This window comes from Opisthorchis viverrini, assembly GCF_000715545.1.
Source record: "Opisthorchis viverrini unplaced genomic scaffold opera_v5_66, whole genome shotgun sequence".
Classification (NCBI taxonomy): domain Eukaryota; kingdom Metazoa; phylum Platyhelminthes; class Trematoda; order Opisthorchiida; family Opisthorchiidae; genus Opisthorchis; species Opisthorchis viverrini.
This window is the reverse complement of record NW_008751723.1, coordinates 1,134,414-1,153,328: the sequence shown is the minus strand read 5'-3', so window position 1 is coordinate 1,153,328 and position 18,915 is coordinate 1,134,414. Positions and strand designations below refer to the sequence as shown.

The 18,915-nt window shown below is 44.0% G+C and overlaps 2 protein-coding genes across 2 annotated transcripts in view; one reads left to right on the top strand and one right to left on the bottom strand.

Annotated features, from left to right (window-relative positions):
- The window catches only part of T265_04202 (hypothetical protein), a gene marked incomplete at both ends in the record, with an annotated part of 23,667 nt that extends 5,192 nt beyond the window's left edge, over window positions 1–18,475 (top strand). The window contains 2 exons of the mRNA XM_009168884.1: window positions 17,346–17,400; window positions 18,293–18,475. Of these exons, the coding sequence (XP_009167148.1) occupies window positions 17,346–17,400; window positions 18,293–18,475 (238 nt within the window). The remainder of the gene's footprint in view (window positions 1–17,345; window positions 17,401–18,292) is intronic.
- Window positions 1–18,915, bottom strand: part of T265_04201 (hypothetical protein) — a gene marked incomplete at both ends in the record, with an annotated part of 53,070 nt that overhangs the window by 14,470 nt on the left and 19,685 nt on the right. Inside the window, 8 exons of the mRNA XM_009168883.1 lie at window positions 2,275–2,415; window positions 3,464–3,723; window positions 3,808–3,903; window positions 4,942–5,022; window positions 8,736–8,907; window positions 11,006–11,164; window positions 15,947–16,015; window positions 17,701–17,829. Of these exons, the coding sequence (XP_009167147.1) occupies window positions 2,275–2,415; window positions 3,464–3,723; window positions 3,808–3,903; window positions 4,942–5,022; window positions 8,736–8,907; window positions 11,006–11,164; window positions 15,947–16,015; window positions 17,701–17,829 (1,107 nt within the window). The remainder of the gene's footprint in view (window positions 1–2,274; window positions 2,416–3,463; window positions 3,724–3,807; window positions 3,904–4,941; window positions 5,023–8,735; window positions 8,908–11,005; window positions 11,165–15,946; window positions 16,016–17,700; window positions 17,830–18,915) is intronic.

The following is an 18,915-nucleotide window of genomic DNA, read 5'->3' as shown; positions in this document are numbered from 1 at the left end:
TAGTGTCGTTGAGCAGAGCTTTTGCTTTGTCTACGTAGTCCGATTTGTCCATGATAACGGTCATCCGTCCTTTGTCCGCAGGTAGAATGATGATGGTTTCATCTTTCTTCAAATTTTCTAATGCTTCCCTTTCCTTGTTTGAGAGAAGGTTGAGAGTTTTGTTTCGTGTGATGGCCAGTACAACAGTTTGACGGAGTTGTTGTTGAGCATTCTCATCCAGTTCAGCGGATTTCATAGCTGCCTCTAGGCTGACCAAGAACTCCAGATTGGTGGCATCTTTGAAATTGAAGTTTAGTCCTTTAACAAGAACATCCTGTTCTTGAGTAGTCAATCGTTTGCTAGAGAGGTTCTTGATCCACGCCTCGTTGTTGGTGGTGATGGTACCATTTTTGTTGTTTCTGATCAGTCTTGAAAACTTGGTTTCTAGAATAATTCGCTTCTTTTCCGCAGCGGACATAACTCTTCGTTCGACGGCTATACTGAGTTCTTGTAGCAGAGCTGGTCCTATCGTTCTCAAACAAGTGTCCCTTTCTTCCATGGCGATGCATACTTACTTCCTAATGCGGTTATGCGCATCCGTTATCATGAGTCTAACCATCCGTCTACCGTTGCTTCTTCCTAGCGCCTCGTCCATTACTGACCTAACCATCCGTCTACCGTTGCTTCTTCCTAGCGCCTCGTCTCTGCATTACTGACTTGATATTCTCATCAGATCAGCAGCGAGATAGCGATTGTCAAACGCAGAGGATCTTCAAGAGTTGCTTGTAGTGGTCATGTCTCTGATCTATGAAGTTGGACAGATCGAACCACAAGCAGTCCGGTGAGACCCATGCAGCTGCAAACATGGATGAACTTATCTACCACATCGATCGGTTCATCTGCAAGCATGATGCTTGGATTGGATCTCGCTTTACACTTACACTTAGCAGATGAAGCGCGTGCTGAATCATTCGACAGAATCATCTGGTTTATCCGAAGTACTTTGCTTTTCTAAAATGCCTGATCCGAAAACAGCAATATCGTCGGCGTACTCAGTATTTATGAGCCGATGCCAAGGAAATTATTTCGATCTCCAAAATGTTAGAGGAAGATAAAGAAAACTCAATCACCATACTGATTACGAAGATGAAGAGAAAGAAAGACAGAGGGCGCCGTTGACTAACATTAGTGGATGTGGTGAACTCAGAAGAGATTTTGTCTTAGACGCGCACGCGTCCATGAAGGCATAAAAACCCTTCATGAGAGACATCCTTCGTTACCGGACACTGTAGCAATTTCTGACGATCAACGGAGTCAAAAACAGGTGATGGAACTAACTGCATAAGGCAATAAGAGAAAGCACCTTGAAGGCCATGGTCACGAGACTGATGCCCTGGTTTCTTCCGCACACACAGTTCTTGAATATCATCGTCCGTAACCAAATCCAAACGGTCAGGATCCATTAATCAAAAAGTGGCCAACCACACAGCTTCTACTAACCACTTCAATGTTACACTGTTCGGTAGAAAGAATCTATGGAAGCTTGTTTAGTCAGAAATCAAAAGAGGCTGGAAAGTTTTCAAAATCCAAACCAATATCGACGTGAACAATCAAATCGGGATTCTTGTAATTGCAATAGTAGATGAATTCTGGTCAGCAAAAAATCGATCAAGTTCGCATTCCGTGGTCCGTTAAGAAGCGCAAAAGCGCCACAAACTGAAGACCACCATTCTAGACGAATAGATAGACAGAAAGCTAGTTAATATTGGAGGCGATTCGGAATGGACGCCCTATCAAATTACCTACTTAAAATATTTGGGCTTTAAGAGCTTGGCAGTATATAAGCCCTCACGTCCCTCCGAAGTTGCACCAAAGCTTTGTACTGAAAGCTCCATAGCTGGTTGTTTTGTATTAAGTGCAGGGATTCGTAGCCTGGTGGTTCGATCTGAGAACTGGTCGAACAACACATTCAACCACACTGGAAATGTCACCGTTTGAAGAGCATTTGTGTCGATCGCAAGATAAGTTCATCTATACAAACTTCTTTCATAGTGGAGGCGAACGTAATAAACATTGAGGTTTCCATTTGTGGTCGTGCAACTCTTATTGAGTTAAGGCACGCCGGCGTACCGATTGGGAATTAACGTGAACAATAAGGTGAACCAAGCCGTTCTCCGTAACATATGTAACAAGCTACAAAGCCGTGAGACAGGAGAAGGCGAATCCTATAAGGCACTAGTATTGCCCATCATGATCGCTTCTATACGGAGAACGACTAAGCAACAAAAAACTCACGTTGATAGACTGTTGGGCCATCTTTGATTTTAAGACCAAATCCCTGATGGCAGCAATCAGAGCCGAACAGCGATCCAAAATAAGCTGGTGCACACGGAGTGGTGTCCCAGGGAGTGTGGAGAAGCTGGTTGTAGCCAGTTGCTGAAAGCAAAGTAGGGAGAAGGTAACATCTGAGATGGCGAAAGTCCTATGGCTGCTTAGACAAGTAAAAACACCCGACAGTGACGACTGGGCGGGGGCTGATCAGAAAGGAGACAGATATCAGGGAACGAGGACACAAAAATTTTCTTTGAAAACGAAGCTTGCTAGCGTAGACTTCCAAAAACGTCCCGGTGGCGGAAACGCTCTACCCCATAACAAAGGCAAAACCATGATATGGCTAGAGTGGTCTTTGTGAAAAGCAAATCCGATACAGGTGACGGATTATGGATTTCAAACAGTTGACGGCAAAACGGGAACTATAGTGGAAAACCATTCGCACAAGCCCACAAAGGGGGAAAGGAAGGGTTACATTACACTGAGTGATGGTATAAGAATGTTAATAAATCTGACAATTTCGGAGTGAATGTAAGAATGTCCCTGAGGATGAAACCCAAAAGGGTACATAGTCCTTCAGGGGACTCCAGCTTATTATCAAGCCATGTGATTCTTATCGAACTATCGGGTTGTCTTAAGAATTTTATTGAGGCATAGAAATGCCCGAACAAATTAAAACGAAAGGATACATTTCGGTTTCAGATGCAGAGATATCCACACGGACAAAGCAAACCAGTGTCTACAGCGGCTTTGGCTGAACGCAGCAGCACATTCTTGGAACAGTAGCTAAGATGCTTCCAAAGGGTCAGAAGGCAAGTCACGATCCAACTTCTTCAACCACATGTCGACCCCAGCAAACCCGTCATCAGATAGTTCCGAAACATCCGTTTCGTGTGCTGCCATGTAACCAAACCCAACCACAACTAGCACAAAGGGCTAACTGATTACGGCCCACCAGCAAGCATTGCGTGCAACAAAAGCATTGAAGCAATGCTAGTCGATCTGGTGACACGACACCGAACTCTATCCCTAGCTGTCTGTCCGATCAAACTGGTTGCTACGCATATCGAATGCTTTAAGTTTCAGTGGAAGACAGCAACATTCCGTGAAATACATGGATGTAGGAGACATCGTTTTAAAGAAACCTACGTACCCTGAACCTTTCTTCTGCCGCGGTCATCGACTTTGCAGTTTCACACATTTCCTTGTCGACAAGAGAAAGCCATTCGATTTCATCATCAGTTTGCTTTAAAACAGAGCGAACGGTTCGCAAGCGGCCAAGAGAGGAATCCAGCTGTTCGAGACACCGAGCGACATCTGGAGTGTTTGGGGACCCAGCGTTCTGATCCGTAGCCAGTGCTTGGAAGAGGTGCACAGCATCCGAAGCAAACTGTTTTGTAAGCAATTGACAGTCTAAAGTCATAAAGTTAGGAAAAGGGTAGTGAGAAACTTCAAAATACGACTTAATTTTAGACTACGAAATCAGTAAACACTCACCATCATCGGACTGTAATGAGTAAGCCTTGTGTTGCAACACGATCGCATAAAGTCGCGAGGCGAGATCGCACACACTGAGCAAGAACTTGTCAGAATCTAAACAGGCAGGAAGCAGAAAAGGCAACAGCAACTCAGCTTATGCAATAAAATGAATGGGACACAAACCGCTGGACTCCACGAGGAGAGTCGGATTCTGTGAAAAAGCGCTTTTTGAAAATGCCGGTTAACCAGCTGAAATGAAATAAGAGCTCTGGTGGCATTTTGCCCAAACACCATTGTCTAGTAAAACGTTTGGAACTGACCTCAGGTGCTGCAAAAACGACCGACGAACGGACGGTTTCACAATAGGATATGAACTGCCGCACACTGTGCTTTGGGCCAGGTACGCAAAAAAGACGAGCGCGATCGTGTACCTGAGTGTTTTGGGCTCCAATCATGCGCCTTGACCCTAAACATCCAGTAACATTCTAAGCTCACGTGGTTGTCTCCCGTGATGGTTGATAGCTGATCAGGCGGGACTTCTGACTATTTACCAGCATTTATGTTTAGTCAACGGTTAGAAGAATGCAGTCAGTCTATTCTCTCGTTTACCACTTATGGGTTGGGCCTGAAGCCAGAAACCACGTTTCGCGACTCACTGAAGGAGGTGCACGTTTGTGAATGAGCTGGGATTACTCATCGTGAGTCGCGCAACTTGGGCCTGAAGCCAGAAACCACGTTTCGCGACTCACTGAAGGAGGTGCACGTTTGTGAATGAGCTGGGACTACTCATCGTGATGTCGCGCAACCAGTGTCGTTATGTCTATTCTCTTATTCTTAAACGGTAAAACACCATTCTTAATTTGTTTTCCGCACCCACGATTCCATCTCTATTCCATGTTATCCAAATAAGTCGCCACACTCCGATGAATCGACCCAAAATACACGGTTGTTAAACTAAATTGAACTGAGGTGCATATCGCAGTAACTTACAAATGATGGCGGGACTCGTTAACGGGACTGGACCTGTAGGTAAACTGTGTTACGAAACTCAAGGAACAAGAGTTCTTAAATCACGCTGTGGAAAAAACCTGAACCTGGATATATGACATCTGGGCACGCCGAGCCAGTGGGCACAAACAAAGATTAGCTTACCTGTGTCAGAAGTCTCCTCTAACAAATCCCTGAACTTCTGGATTTCACTCGATGCGGTTTCCAAGATAGAAACGTAAATATCTGTATTGCGGTTAGAGGGTGAAAAAGAAGGTACGATTAAAAAACACACGAGTCGCCAGAACAAACCAACCTATACCTTACGCAGATAGGTGGTAAGAATGACCTGTAGTTGCGTTACCACGCGTAAGCAGAAAGAAATTTAGGAAGTGATCAAATAACTCAACAGTTGTTACCTTTCCTCCGAGAACACGAGTTTACTGGTTAAAACATTATGGGATTTTTACGGAGCGAAACCGCCAACTTGGTCTCTTGGGTTGTACACTTTGAGCAGACGTCAGTGGAAAAGTGTCGTTTTGGGCCTCAATGTTACCCGAGTCCACCGGGGTGGATTAATTTGAGTAAAAATCGTTCGGCTAATTTTTTAGCACCTACCTATGGTGGATAGAATCGATGGTCTCGGACACAAACAAAATTATGCGCTTAATGCAAATGGAAAAGTTTGGTGATGTTCAGTATCCGAAATGCACAGAACTATGTTCTTGGTTGAATAAAAGAGCAGTTGAGTTCGAATATCAAATTCACTCCAACTTCGATGTCGAAACTTCGAACGTGAAACCCCAATTTTTAGGATTCGCGGTGGCGTTCTTTCCAGCAACAGAAAGGGGGGTCCCCGAGACTTGCAGAGGAAACCAGTCTGATCGCCAAGGCAAACAAAGTGCCGGAATCTGGACAGTATGCTCCGCACTTGATCAAAAAAGCGTTCGAACACACGATAATCCACTCAACAATTTTAACAGGCTAATCATGCGAGATGAATCTATCTCCACTTATACCAACCACATGACGGTAATTCCGCCGTTTGTAGGCCCTTTCCCTTTTCGATCATTTTCACCATATAAACCCTTGGGAAAGGTAGCATGTTGTGACCCGATTGAACTCTGAGTAAAAAAATTTCAGTGAGCAGCGGCATAATGCGCAGTCTACTCGACGGCGGCGAACAACTTATAGTGAACCTGTACAGAAATCATTTAGGAGAGTGACAAACTTTTTATCGTGCAAATTCGAGACAAGCACAGAATGTCCTGTTTGATCACCATAAGATTCTGATAACCGCGCTCCAGTGTCCCTCTCCCAAAAAATCGCAAATTCGTGCATTCACAACGATACAAGCAGTATATTCTCGTGCCCATTATTATGCCACCCCGCTAAAACCAACTGGTAGCTCCCGAAATATCTCGGCAAGGCTACACTCGACCTTCATCCTACTTCGGGGGATTCAGTATTGCTGCTTCCATAAATATGGACATGCTAATCGCCTGCAGAAAAACCATGCTGTCTTCACACCCGTATCAAATAGGACAGTAAGACCACCCTGAAACCACGTAATTCCACGAATACTCGACGTATGGGGGTTTATTGCCCTCTGTCTGGTTCCTTCTCTTTGGCCTTCATGGCATGGTTGTAGTTGAGGCCCACGGGATCATCACAATCCAATCGCCACTTCAATGGCAGCTATCAGCAACCAGTGCCTACAGTGGTGCACGGAAACCCCTCAAATGTCAGATAGTCAAAAGCCTGAGGAATGATACAGAACGCCGTTGGGCTGCGAAAGCCAAGTGAAGAAGGCTTCCACTGCATGAAACAATCAAACCCTATTTTAGCTGATCCGATCAAGTATCCAGAAGCAGACGAGTGTCAGTGGAACAATTTGCGATGTGACCATTAGCAGAATCAACGTTTTGAGCGATGACTTGAACAGTTTAAACAATCCCACCTGTATCAACGAAACCGGTAGAAGAATCGGACGAACCTATGGAACACTGACACCGGTCCGCCACCAGCAACAGAAATTCAGCACGAAATGTCACTTCTTCAAAACGGTCTGAATGGTTTGCTCCCTGTAACCCTCGGAGAAAGTAATAAACCTTTGATGAGCAGTCTGGCCATAATCTACGCGAAGGAATCCAAAATACTGGCGACTTTGAGCACTTCGACTGTGAGGGGGTGAAAGTACGTTGTGTAAAAGCTGTTGTGACATCAACTTAGTAGCCGTGGCATCCGAGATGAAGTCTGATATAATCATGCATGTTGACAGCTTAGATGGAGAGATAAATTCGTGACAATCAAGCCGAGTTTCGCCCTAGTCGATGATGCATTGACCGTATGTATACTCTGAGACAGGTTAACTCCACTCTTCCAAACGTCCAGAGTTGACCGTTTTTCCTGATCCTGAGGCTGCTTGACTCTATCTATCTCTTGAGTGTCTATCCCTTATAAAGGTACTCCTGTGCGTACGTGCGGGCATAAGGCACAAATACGCCTGAGTTCATCGCGTCCAGCGGTTACGACAAGACTGACCTACCTCACCATTCCCCTTCATGCCACTCGAAACTGCCCGATCTACCTCTGAAAACTCGGAGATAGAAATGTTCCCGAGACGCTCGTCAAGACCTTGAGTACACAACAATATCGATCTCATTGGTTCAGAGCCATAGAGAAGTAAGACATCTTGAATAATCTGAGTATTTTTCACACTTAATGTTATATATGCATTTTGGTTCAGCAAAGTGGACTGTTGCTAACGGACCGGCTGGAATCGAACTCACACCTCCAGTTTGCAGACGAGCCAACCAATGTGACAGATAATCCTATTTACTTCATTTATTCTCACATTATTTCCAGGTCAATCCTGGGAAGCACAAGGATCGATAAACCAGCAGGTTACATGGGAAAGAAATCGCACGTCATTGATAGAATTATACTCGCAAAATTTTCCCATCAAAACCCCTTCTTGCATTGAACTTTCATTGTAGAGGATATGACACTGATGTATCCGATGTATTTAGAACAGCCTATCTAGGGTACAAACCAACCACGCAGGAAAGCTTGTAGTTTATAGACCAGGGTTTATCCCTGCGCTTGTCTATGTAAACTTCAAGAGCATGAAACGACCATCAGGTAAGTCATCTAGAACATCATAAAACTGATATCGCAAAACCAGATGTTCGAAATCTCCCGTGAAGTGGCCAAGCGCATAAAAAGACCTAATTCGCAAGCTGAGTGTCTATCAACAACCGCTCCGAGCGCCCAGCACATTGAATGGACCCGCCAAGCCAAGCATACCTGGTTTCACCCGCCCTGTCTAACCGGACACTCCCACACGCAAAGAAGTAAGGTTTCTTCGAGGTAGGTTGTCGACTGATAGTCGACATGCGAATGGCGTTGCTTTTCACAGCTCTCCAGTTCACTATATGGAAAAACGTCATTTTAGAAAGGAAAGCGTCTTTAGGTCGATGCTTTCCACCTTTCAAGTAACCTCACAATACAGGATGCAGAAAAGTGAAGCAATCTTGTCAGAGCATAATTTTCGGTATGAAATCCGGAAAATCATTGTCACCTGCGTGACCGAAACAGCGACCCCAGCACGTATGTCACTAGTCCAGCAAACGATAGTTTGCTATTGAGAACTCGAGATAACTGTGGGTAAAGCGCGAACTTACTGGCCGGAAAGTTCACGATTCGAACCAAACCCCGGAATCTCGACTGCTCCTGTCTAGGCTTGGGTAGTATCTCAGCCTTCATGCTTCCTTCGGGTGGCATAGCAGCTATGCACCGAAAGGGTCACAGCTGAGCGACTGATTGACTGAAAGGGATGCTGGATGCTCATGCCATACAGATGGCTGTCCTGCTCTCTTAGTTCAACTAAGCCAACAGAGTTACAGCCACAAAATGGAAGTATCTGAGGTACCTAGAAGGGAAGTCGGTAAGTTTACCTGTAGGACATTCGCACTGCTGGGCACGCTCAGGGCTGCTGAGTCTGTTGAGAAAGCAGTCAAATCCGTCCATGATGCGGGCACATGTCAAAGACAACAAGCGGTCCTGATATTTCTGTGGGGCACTCGTTCCATTCATATGAACCACGGCGTTCTGTACAACTGGATGAGTCTGCGTGTTGCAAAATGAAATAAGGGACTAGTTTACAGTGAGGGCGATTTTCTATTCACAGCTACGAAAGTATGGCAAGACCCAAAAAACCATCAACCTCTTGGTTCAATTCATAAGGCTACATTGCACTTGGAACAATGCATTGGATATCGGAGAATATCGCAAGCTTTTCTATAGAGGAGAATGTCGGTAGCTCAGGTAGCGTAGATGGTCATTGGCTTGTTCGCTGAGCTGGGCAATTTGGTTGCAAACGTTTCATCACCAATCGAGGTGACATCATCAGTGCGTAGTTGTGCGTAGCGGTGGGTTAGTGGTTGTGCGTTCAGTAGTGTTACGTGTGTGTTGATATACGTGCTGGTAGCCGGGGATGACCTTTGACCGCGCTTAGTTATTCTGTCGGGCGGTTCCATTGGTTGTTCTTTTTATCCCGTGTCCTCATTCGCCGATGCCCACGTGACTTTTGAACTTGACATCCCTCGCCGTCGTAGTCCAGTCGATGTTGGACTGATTACACAATGCTCCAACTTTCTAATGCACTCAGCGAACCAAAGTCCTTGGATAACTAGAGGAAAGGACCAATGGGCTTGTTGTACGACCCACGCTCGATAGCAACCTTTAACCGGCCGCGCAAATGTGCCGAAACACCACGTAATTAATATCCTTATGTTTAACTTAGAAAAATGGTTAGGTGTCAGTCGGCTGGCGCAGCTTATTATCCGCACCGAAAGGGTAACTGGTCTGTTCAAATGAGACGTTTAACTCCATTTACTCAATTCATACTCTGTTAATTGCTTCCTTCGTCTAGCTTACTCTTTTTTATTAACAATGGCCTATATTTTTCGTTCGCTCGTGATTACTGGGTGAAAACACGACAAATCAGAGTCAAATGAGTTAGGTTACACGTTATGGCTACCAATATTGATGATTCTCGAACCGAAATCCAACAGCCTGGAGATTTAGAAAGCACATGTTTTAAAGGAAAACAGATAACTTTCGATACGCAAGCCAAAACTAGAGAGCGTGGAGGAAACTAACACGTTTCCAGAAACGACAGACGGTAAGTAATGGCACAAAAATGCATGGACAAAAAAGAATAGGTCGCGCGGAAGTATATAGAACAAACTTGTGCGCAAGAAATACACCTTCTCACACGTCAATTCCCATCAGAACCTATCAACCGGTCCCATTCTTATTGCGATAATGCTTTGAGCACTTCATATCATTGTTCCCTCTCCTTTTGGTAGAACATATTGGGTTAGCAGTTTGTAATACAGCCCTTGCATACAGTCAAGACCTACTTGTTACTGATTACACAATGCTCCAACTTTCTAATGCACTCAGCGAACCAAAGTCCTTGGATAACTAGAGGAAAGGACCAATGGGCTTGTTGTACGACCCACGCTCGATAGCAACCTTTAACCGGCCGCGCAAATGTGCCGAAACACCACGTAATTAATATCCTTATGTTTAACTTAGAAAAATGGTTAGGTGTCAGTCGGCTGGCGCAGCTTATTATCCGCACCGAAAGGGTAACTGGTCTGTTCAAATGAGACGTTTAACTCCATTTACTCAATTCATACTCTGTTAATTGCTTCCTTCGTCTAGCTTACTCTTTTTTATTAACAATGGCCTATATTTTTCGTTCGCTCGTGATTACTGGGTGAAAACACGACAAATCAGAGTCAAATGAGTTAGGTTACACGTTATGGCTACCAATATTGATGATTCTCGAACCGAAATCCAACAGCCTGGAGATTTAGAAAGCACATGTTTTAAAGGAAAACAGATAACTTTCGATACGCAAGCCAAAACTAGAGAGCGTGGAGGAAACTAACACGTTTCCAGAAACGACAGACGGTAAGTAATGGCACAAAAATGCATGGACAAAAAAGAATAGGTCGCGCGGAAGTATATAGAACAAACTTGTGCGCAAGAAATACACCTTCTCACACGTCAATTCCCATCAGAACCTATCAACCGGTCCCATTCTTATTGCGATAATGCTTTGAGTCATACATATCATTGTTCCCTCTCCTTTTGGTAGAACATATTGGGTTAGCAGTTTGTAATACAGCCCTTGCATACAGTCAAGACCTACTTGTTGTATATGTGCACCAAAAGAATCTATGAGCGGTTTTGGCGAAACCATCCAGTCAACCAAACCATTGGAATGGAGCACAGCATCACCGTCTCCGTAGCCATTTTCAGACACTTTCAGATCCATGGTGTTTACTCCCATCAGCTGTGCTTCGAGTGACTGCGCGTAGTGGTATGTGGGATAAAAAGAAACAAAAAGTCCATGTGTATCTTTGAAAAATAATATAGAAGTGTGGGAGTCTCAGTCGTACGAGCTGCAACAGCCGGACAACCGAAATGAGCTTGTTACGGTGCACTTGATATATCGTTCTGCTTAAGATGGCAATAAGCATTGAACTCGGGGGGGGGGGCAAGATTCATAATGCACAGTAATTCGTAGACCACCTATTGCCTAGGACTGTATGACAGGCAAAATACTAGCCGCGACCGGTTAAATTGAAAACAGAGCAACTACTTAAGAGTGTAGAAGAGCTATGCTAAATGCGGTTGGACGATCATTAGCAGCCGGGAGCAACAGCCAGATGGATTAGGGACATTCCGGAACCAAATGTCACCACCGAACTTCTCAAGCGTTAGCATATATGGTTGCAGATATCCTACTTAGAAAGCGAAACCTCGTAAGTACCTTGCGGAGTTAAATAAGAACCGGAGATGGACTACTCACATAACGCGCACAAGGACCGGTTTTCAAACGGATAACTTAATTCTGCAGCACATTTTCTAGCTCGTCACAAAACGGCAGTTCATTTTCGACATGTGTGTAACTTGATACAATGCATAAAAAAGCACCAGAATGTGTGCACACACAAAACATCCTCAGGTCAGAAAATCGTGTATCACCTATCAGTTCGACTGCACTTTGTATGAAGCCATTCCCCGAAATATCACGTCCAGTAGCCTCCATACAAACGAAGAGCCATCAGTTCACTCTAAGGGCGTGACCTCAAGCTCGGTCACCTGATCACATTGCAGTCACAACGAAACCACATATAAACTGATAAATTCAGCACTGAAAAAATACGTTTATTGCGGCTTACCAATGCTGATTTCATTTTGTTGACAAAGCCAACGGGATCTACCTAAAAACCGCTCAAACCACCTTGTCCAAATGGAGGATATTAAAAGAAAGAAAGAAAGTGATCAGCTGTAGCACCCTTCCGATGCCTAGCTGCCATCCTACCCGAAGGAAGCACGAGGGCTGGGATACTGCCAGGTTGCCTAAGCCTAGACAGGGGAAGTTGAAAGGCGGAGGTAGGATTCGAACCACGGACCTTCCGGTCAGTGAATTCGCACTCTTATTACTTATGCAACCTCGCCCCGGATATTAAAGGATGACCCTAACTACCTTCACATACGTAACATGACATCAGTGTTCAACACCCATGCTTCACTGCTAAGATATGTAACCTCAATCAAATTGGCTGACTAACGTGAATGTCGTTGTGTTTTCGCTGGCATCATTCCGGTTAGTGGTGGCACTGAGGATCAGATACGTAATCTGTTTTTCTAATGTCAGAGTAGGTCAGCTAATTCTTCGTCTACTAATAACGTGGTCGCACGACCACACGCTTTTCCAGATTGACGATGGGAAATATTGGACGGGTTTTTCAATTCAGTCTCTCCGCCTGTTCCTAAGATATCGAAGTACACAGTCAAACGATTTCGAGCAACATATGATATCATTCTTCATAAGCGAGATGGTCGAACATGAATTGAAGAAACGTGTACTTTAATCCGCGCGATTACGGGCTTCGAAACAGTCAGCCTATGAAATAGTGCGATAGTGTGAACTATTTCTTGCATCATAAATAACCTTTGGTTTTGACGTTGGTACTTGGAATTAGGTCGAGAAGAAAATCGTCATAAACATCCAAATAGCGACAAAAGACAGTTTGTGGGATGCGATTTCGAACGCATCACCAAAAGTTAACGAATAGAAGTTAACGATTGAAGAGCATATAGTGCACAGCGGTGTCACATATAAACAAAGGCGATGTCTGGTGGTCGTTGGTTTGTTCGCTGAGCTGGGCAACTTGGTTGCAAACGTTTTATCAACAGCCGAGGTGACATCATTGTGTTGCGGGCAGAAGTGTGTTTTGGATTGGGAAGTGCGCACTTGTTGCACGTAGTCTTACTAGTGTAGTCAACAAAAGTTCCAGATAGGTTAGAAAATGGTGTCTTGCTCTTATTGTGGCAATGTCAAAGTTTAAACAGAAACCGATGGTCATTTATGGCATTTGGTAGTAGAAGAATCGGGATTCCGGCAAAACATAGAATGACAATCACTGAATTGATTCATACTGTTTATGATGAATGCAGAAAAGTGTTATCTTGACTGCGCATCTGGTCTTCTGTAGCTCTACCTTTACTGACTTCACTGCAACTGCAGGTAGAGCAGTACATACAATTTGATGTTAAGAGTATTTGTGGAAGCCCTGTGACTAGCGCTAACGGCATACTCTTGAATTTATACTGCTATAGAGTCTTTTGGATGCTTTGTCCAGCAAGGGTATACGCTTTCCACATATACAGACGTACATTCGTTGCTGTTCAAGTACGGATTGGCAAGAGATAGATCCATTAATTAAATTGTATGATTCTGGACCTTACAATGTATGTGTAATCGCCTGAGATAAGAAGCACATGGCCCCTCGCTTTGTTCTGCCTAGGATAACCGATCAACAATCATTCCTGATCCGTGACCCACACTTTAATAGTGTTCAGTCACACCGAGATAACGTAGGTCGATCGGTGTGAGTGTACAGAAGAGTCATCGTTTTTGCTGTCACTGACTTTCCACTCTCATACAAGTGTCGCATGCACACCATTCCTGGAAAGAAAATATCTGAAAATAATTTACATGATAAGTGCTTATCAGTGGACCGTGAGTAACAGCAGTGTGCCTGACTTTCCTGCTCTTTCCGTTGAAGTTGAAAAGAGTGCAGATGTTAATTACAATGTCAATATTACAGTAATACTCCCGAAGAAAGTTCAACACCAAGACGGCAACCTGCATCGGTGTATGAAGTCACGGAGGAGTGCGCGGAAAATCTAGGGGGACCAGAAATCATTATTCAAACAAAATGTTCACTAGACTTCTGATTTTGTCCCCTGACAAAAGTGTAGTGCGACTCATGATGAATATTGTCAAACTTAAGCATAGATTTCGGTTTTGCTCTAAACCGGGCTGCCTGAGTAACTCGGGTATCTCAATACCGTATATGAACGTCAGCTGTAGGTCCCTTTTTTATTTTTATCTCGTTTTTTGGGGGGCTACAGCCGGAATTTTCGTTCATATCAAAACCTTATCCTCGCGCAAGTGATGAAATTTACAATCGGTGTCGAATGGCGTCGCATGGTCACCCAAAAAGTCGCTCAAAAGACAGCTCCCATCCGAGAATTAGCTTCCGTTTTGGGTTTAAATAGATCCGAAGTCCCACTGCAGATTTCTCCAGACATAGCTACCTCACCTCTTCGGATATAGTATTCTAAGTAAACCTTCAGCCGCACACTGACAGAAGAAAATGGTATCTGCACCCTAACTTGGCCCGGTTTTCAGGTACTTAATCACAGGTGTCTTCATGGCAGAAAATGATTTAGCTGCGTGTTCACAGTAGAACGGCACGTAAGCCAGCTACTGGTAATGAATTAAAATAGTTGTAGAAGCACATAAGCCAGGATGGCGGCCTTGATAAGGCTTATCAAGAATACTGGATCAATTCTGCCGATGGCATCTTGCTTCGGTGCGATGCCCTTTTTTAGTTCAGTGAGTTTTAAGGGTGTTGGCACTTTGTTCTTGATAGTTCCTCTTAAGGAATCCACTGTTTCTCCGTTCCACTCACTACTAGGGTCTTTTTTGTTGATTGCTGTATGGGCGTTACGTATCGGCATCCACTAAAAGTGTATTGCTGTGAACTGTCTCCACTAGCCCATTGAAGCCCGTAATGAAATGCATAAATTGCCGGCGATGGCATACTTACTGAAATCCGATGGCGGTAGGGGAGAACTGGGGTTAGGAATGGAAAACTATGGCTGAATAAGTGATTCCCCGGGTTAGTCTGTGCGGCAATGATTTTCGGGACTTTTTCAAGGCTGGTAACGTCTTCGTTGGCAATGAAAGGCTAAACATAACACTGATTGAGTCAAAATCATAGGATTTTGGAACTGTGGTTGCATTTGTCCAACTAACTTAGTTAGACTTTTAGGAGCAGTTTGACATTCCTCAATAGATTAACTTGCGTTCCACAACTAAGTCATTCATTTTGCCAACTGGCCCTTAATGCTTACTCAGCAATTTTCTATAGAGCATGAGCCTTTCTTTGGAGGAATGCTCCTCGAGAAAAGAAATTGTGGACTCTTCAGAAGGTTGAGTGATCGCTTCAGAGTCAAGAAATCCTATATAAATCTGGTTAAGAGTTCCTGTTGTAAACTCTCCTGGGGAGTGATCTCTTTCCAAAGGGGTCTATCTTTACATGAAAGCTGCTAGAAAACACTGTAATGGCTGGGAAACGGGTAAGTCATAGTTGGACAGAAAATGCACGCTATCACGTGACTTCATAATGGGTCACCAGAAGCTTATCCCCCAAAGAAAACATTATCTGGTAGGCATGGATCAAGTGGTCACACTTAATGGTTACCTCAAACTCCACCTCGATTATAAAGATCGTTTGCAAGGTTACAGGAAACAAATATTTTGTCATAATGTATGCTGTATCTGGAAAAACCTCATAGGCTTGATCAAGAGTGGGATCTGATAGGACAGAACATGAAAATAGCAACCCACAGTAAATACCTACTCGACTAGGAATCAGGTGATCCTAAACATTCTGTGCAAAAAATATTGCGAATTATGCGAATACCCGGCTTCCAGAAGAAGACAGCTTTGTCGCGGGTGTCAATCACATGTTCAACACAGTTACGCATAGGACAAGAAATAACTTACTGAAACTTGTTTCATTAGATTTGTGTTTGTTCGTTCCAACTCTTCCAGCGTAGTTTGATTGGTAGCTAGCTGAAACCGCAGCGTGGGAATAAAAACTGAAGGTATCATCGCTAAAGGTAGATGGTTTCTATGCTTCCCTGCGCACAGAACAAACAATAAATATACATTACCTAAGTTCGCCCTCGTCTGAAGATAAGCCAGCACTTAAAGCGAATAGCGTCAATACTTCGTTGAGGTTTCTTGGCGTCTGAAGATTCATGGCGTTAGTCCGAGGCGACATTATGCCCTAGATAACCAGTGGCGGTCTGTAAAGATGACACACTAGTCTATGACTATTGTCAGCAGACTTGTTCTTCATTTCCACCTCCATACTTTTAAACCAATTCATCACCCTATCCGATTGTGACCAGTTCCGAAACACCCTATGAAAACACCACCGACCAAGCTAGAAATAGCGCAGTGCTTAAGGTGCGAATCCAGTTATGAAATGGTACGTGGTTCGAACCCAACCCAGGAGTCTAGACTGTTCCTGTCTATCTATCGTGCTTCATCCGGGTGGCATGGTATGGTGTTCAAGCTTATTCGACACACTAATTATTTACTGCGTGGCTAAGCAAACCGGTCCTAGGTGCGAATGTCAGGGCCTGGCTTTGTTATGAAGGTCATCAGTCTAACTGGATGTGATCGTCACCGAGCTAGGACATAATGTCAACATCCCGATGGGTTCAAATCACATCCCGCATATTGATAATTTCGCCACACCTTTACCGCCTGAGAACCGTCATGGTGCAGAAAGCCAACAGTGACGTTTTTAGGCCACCGGGTTCAACAATATACGGAAAGTCACTTTACAAATCAATGAACACCCAAACACATTGATAGACACGTCCCCACACAGTCGGTCTGAGTGCGCAATAGAGAGACCAAACGAAATCATCGAGCGATTGAGGCTGTTTTACGGTTGCCATCGTGCTTGAGGTGATTCAAAATCACAAAACGTACCTCAGCATCATTCATTACACACCTCAGTAAAAAAGGAAAGGCGTCCCGATGCGACTTTTCGAATGGCTTGGGATCAAAAGAAAGGAACTTCCATTTCAAACTAAGGTAACCGAAGGGTTTCACAGTCTTAGTGCAAGCAGTTGCAGCAGTTCCCTGTACATATTTTCGAGTCCCGGTCTGTCCGAGAAACATGTTACAAATGATGCCGAGGCAGGTTTTCATGGTTTGGAGTCACCTCAAATTGAAAAAGATACAGAAAACTGAACAGGTGAAAGGAAAGTCTCACTCCAATTCGGGCTTCAACTCACGCACTGTAGAACTTTCTCCAAGTAACTCATCACGTTAGATGTCTCCGGATACACTTCAAAAGTCTCTATCACCTTCTCAGCACTTTCAGAACATTCATAGAGAGGAAAGTTGAGAAAACACGGTTGTTCAATTCAGATATCAAGGTGAGTTCGCTGTTACTACAAGCGGCCTCATTAGTTATATTATAACGTGATATTTGATCAGTTGATATGGGTTTTTGGCAGTAATTTGAAACCGGCTGATTCCGGCATAAAGCTTATGCAAAAGTTGTGCTGGTCAACAAGTTGGCTACGATCGCTCATGGGACTGTGAATTAATTCGACGTTTACACAATCTGAGTCACCGAGGTCCTCACCAAAGTAAACAGGGGAAAAACACATCATAATCAAAGGTTGCAAAGCAGCGCAAGCAGCCAAGGAAGCTTGGGTGACTTGAGAACTCACATCACGCAGCAAAGTCACATGTTCATCACGCAGCTTGGCATAGACATGTTTAAGTTTGACAAACTTTTCCTCAAATGCTTCTGCCCTGTTAGCATTCAAACGTGCCTTTGTTTCCAATTCCTCACAGTACTGAAAAGGACCGAAAGGTTAGTGATTTGAGTCTAGCTTCGATTGTTATACCAATGAAAGCAAAAAAACAGGTTTGCTTCTGTTTGCACAAATCCTGAAGAGTAACGCAAATTTTTACTACCGACTTCATGCTGTTTTGAAGGGAGAAGGATTGCCGAAAACGTTCGTTAGCTAACGGTCGAGCTTTGACAGTACGCGAGTTTCCAGTGAATTTTGAAATCATCCGGTATACGGAGTCAGTGGAATACAGTGTGACGGAACTCTGTGAAATGATACGAAATAAAGAACTGCTCTACCGTATAACAAACAGAAGTCGAGCCTTCCATCAAAATATGTGCAAACAGTCACTCTTAACCTGGGATAGATCCACGGTGTACTATAGAGCTCCTCACATTGCTTAAGAAGAAAAATCTAAAATCTTTCTCAGAAATCCCTTAAAGAAGCACTACATATGTTTTTTTAGTCACCTGCTGCTGGAAACAAGAGTCAGAAGACGTATGACAATAGACAAGAAAGCAGTGCTCCAAGCGACTCCTACATCAAGCGTGATAAGTTGGGGCCAACAACTGAGAAATTCTGTGAACCTGTTAACGAATGCTCGTTGACCATCACAGACGTGTTTCGAAGCAGATACCGAAACGAATAGAATATGCGCTACACGAGGGCCGGTGACCGAGCCTACCAGTCTCATGCACAAGTGAATGGTCAACAGTGAAGACGGGAAGATCGCTCAGTGACTATGTCATAATGATCAAACTCTTGATAGTAAAAATTTACGCTGGGTAAAGTTCCGGCCTAGTCAGTTGCAACAATCAGATACATCGGAAAGACTAGAAATAGAATGAGGATTGGAGACCTTAAAGAAGACAAACAGTCGGTTACCATAAGAAAAAGCAGACCAGTCCAGGTCATTTATGCTACCGTAAATCAGACATTTATGTACTATACATCGGATCACCGCAAAAGTCGGCAACAAAGACGTGAGAAAAGTAGTGGGCTGATAAACAAGAATAAGCAATTAGATACGAAACTGCCACTGTGATAGAATCATGTCCTCAACCATTACTGCGAGGGGGTACCCAGTAA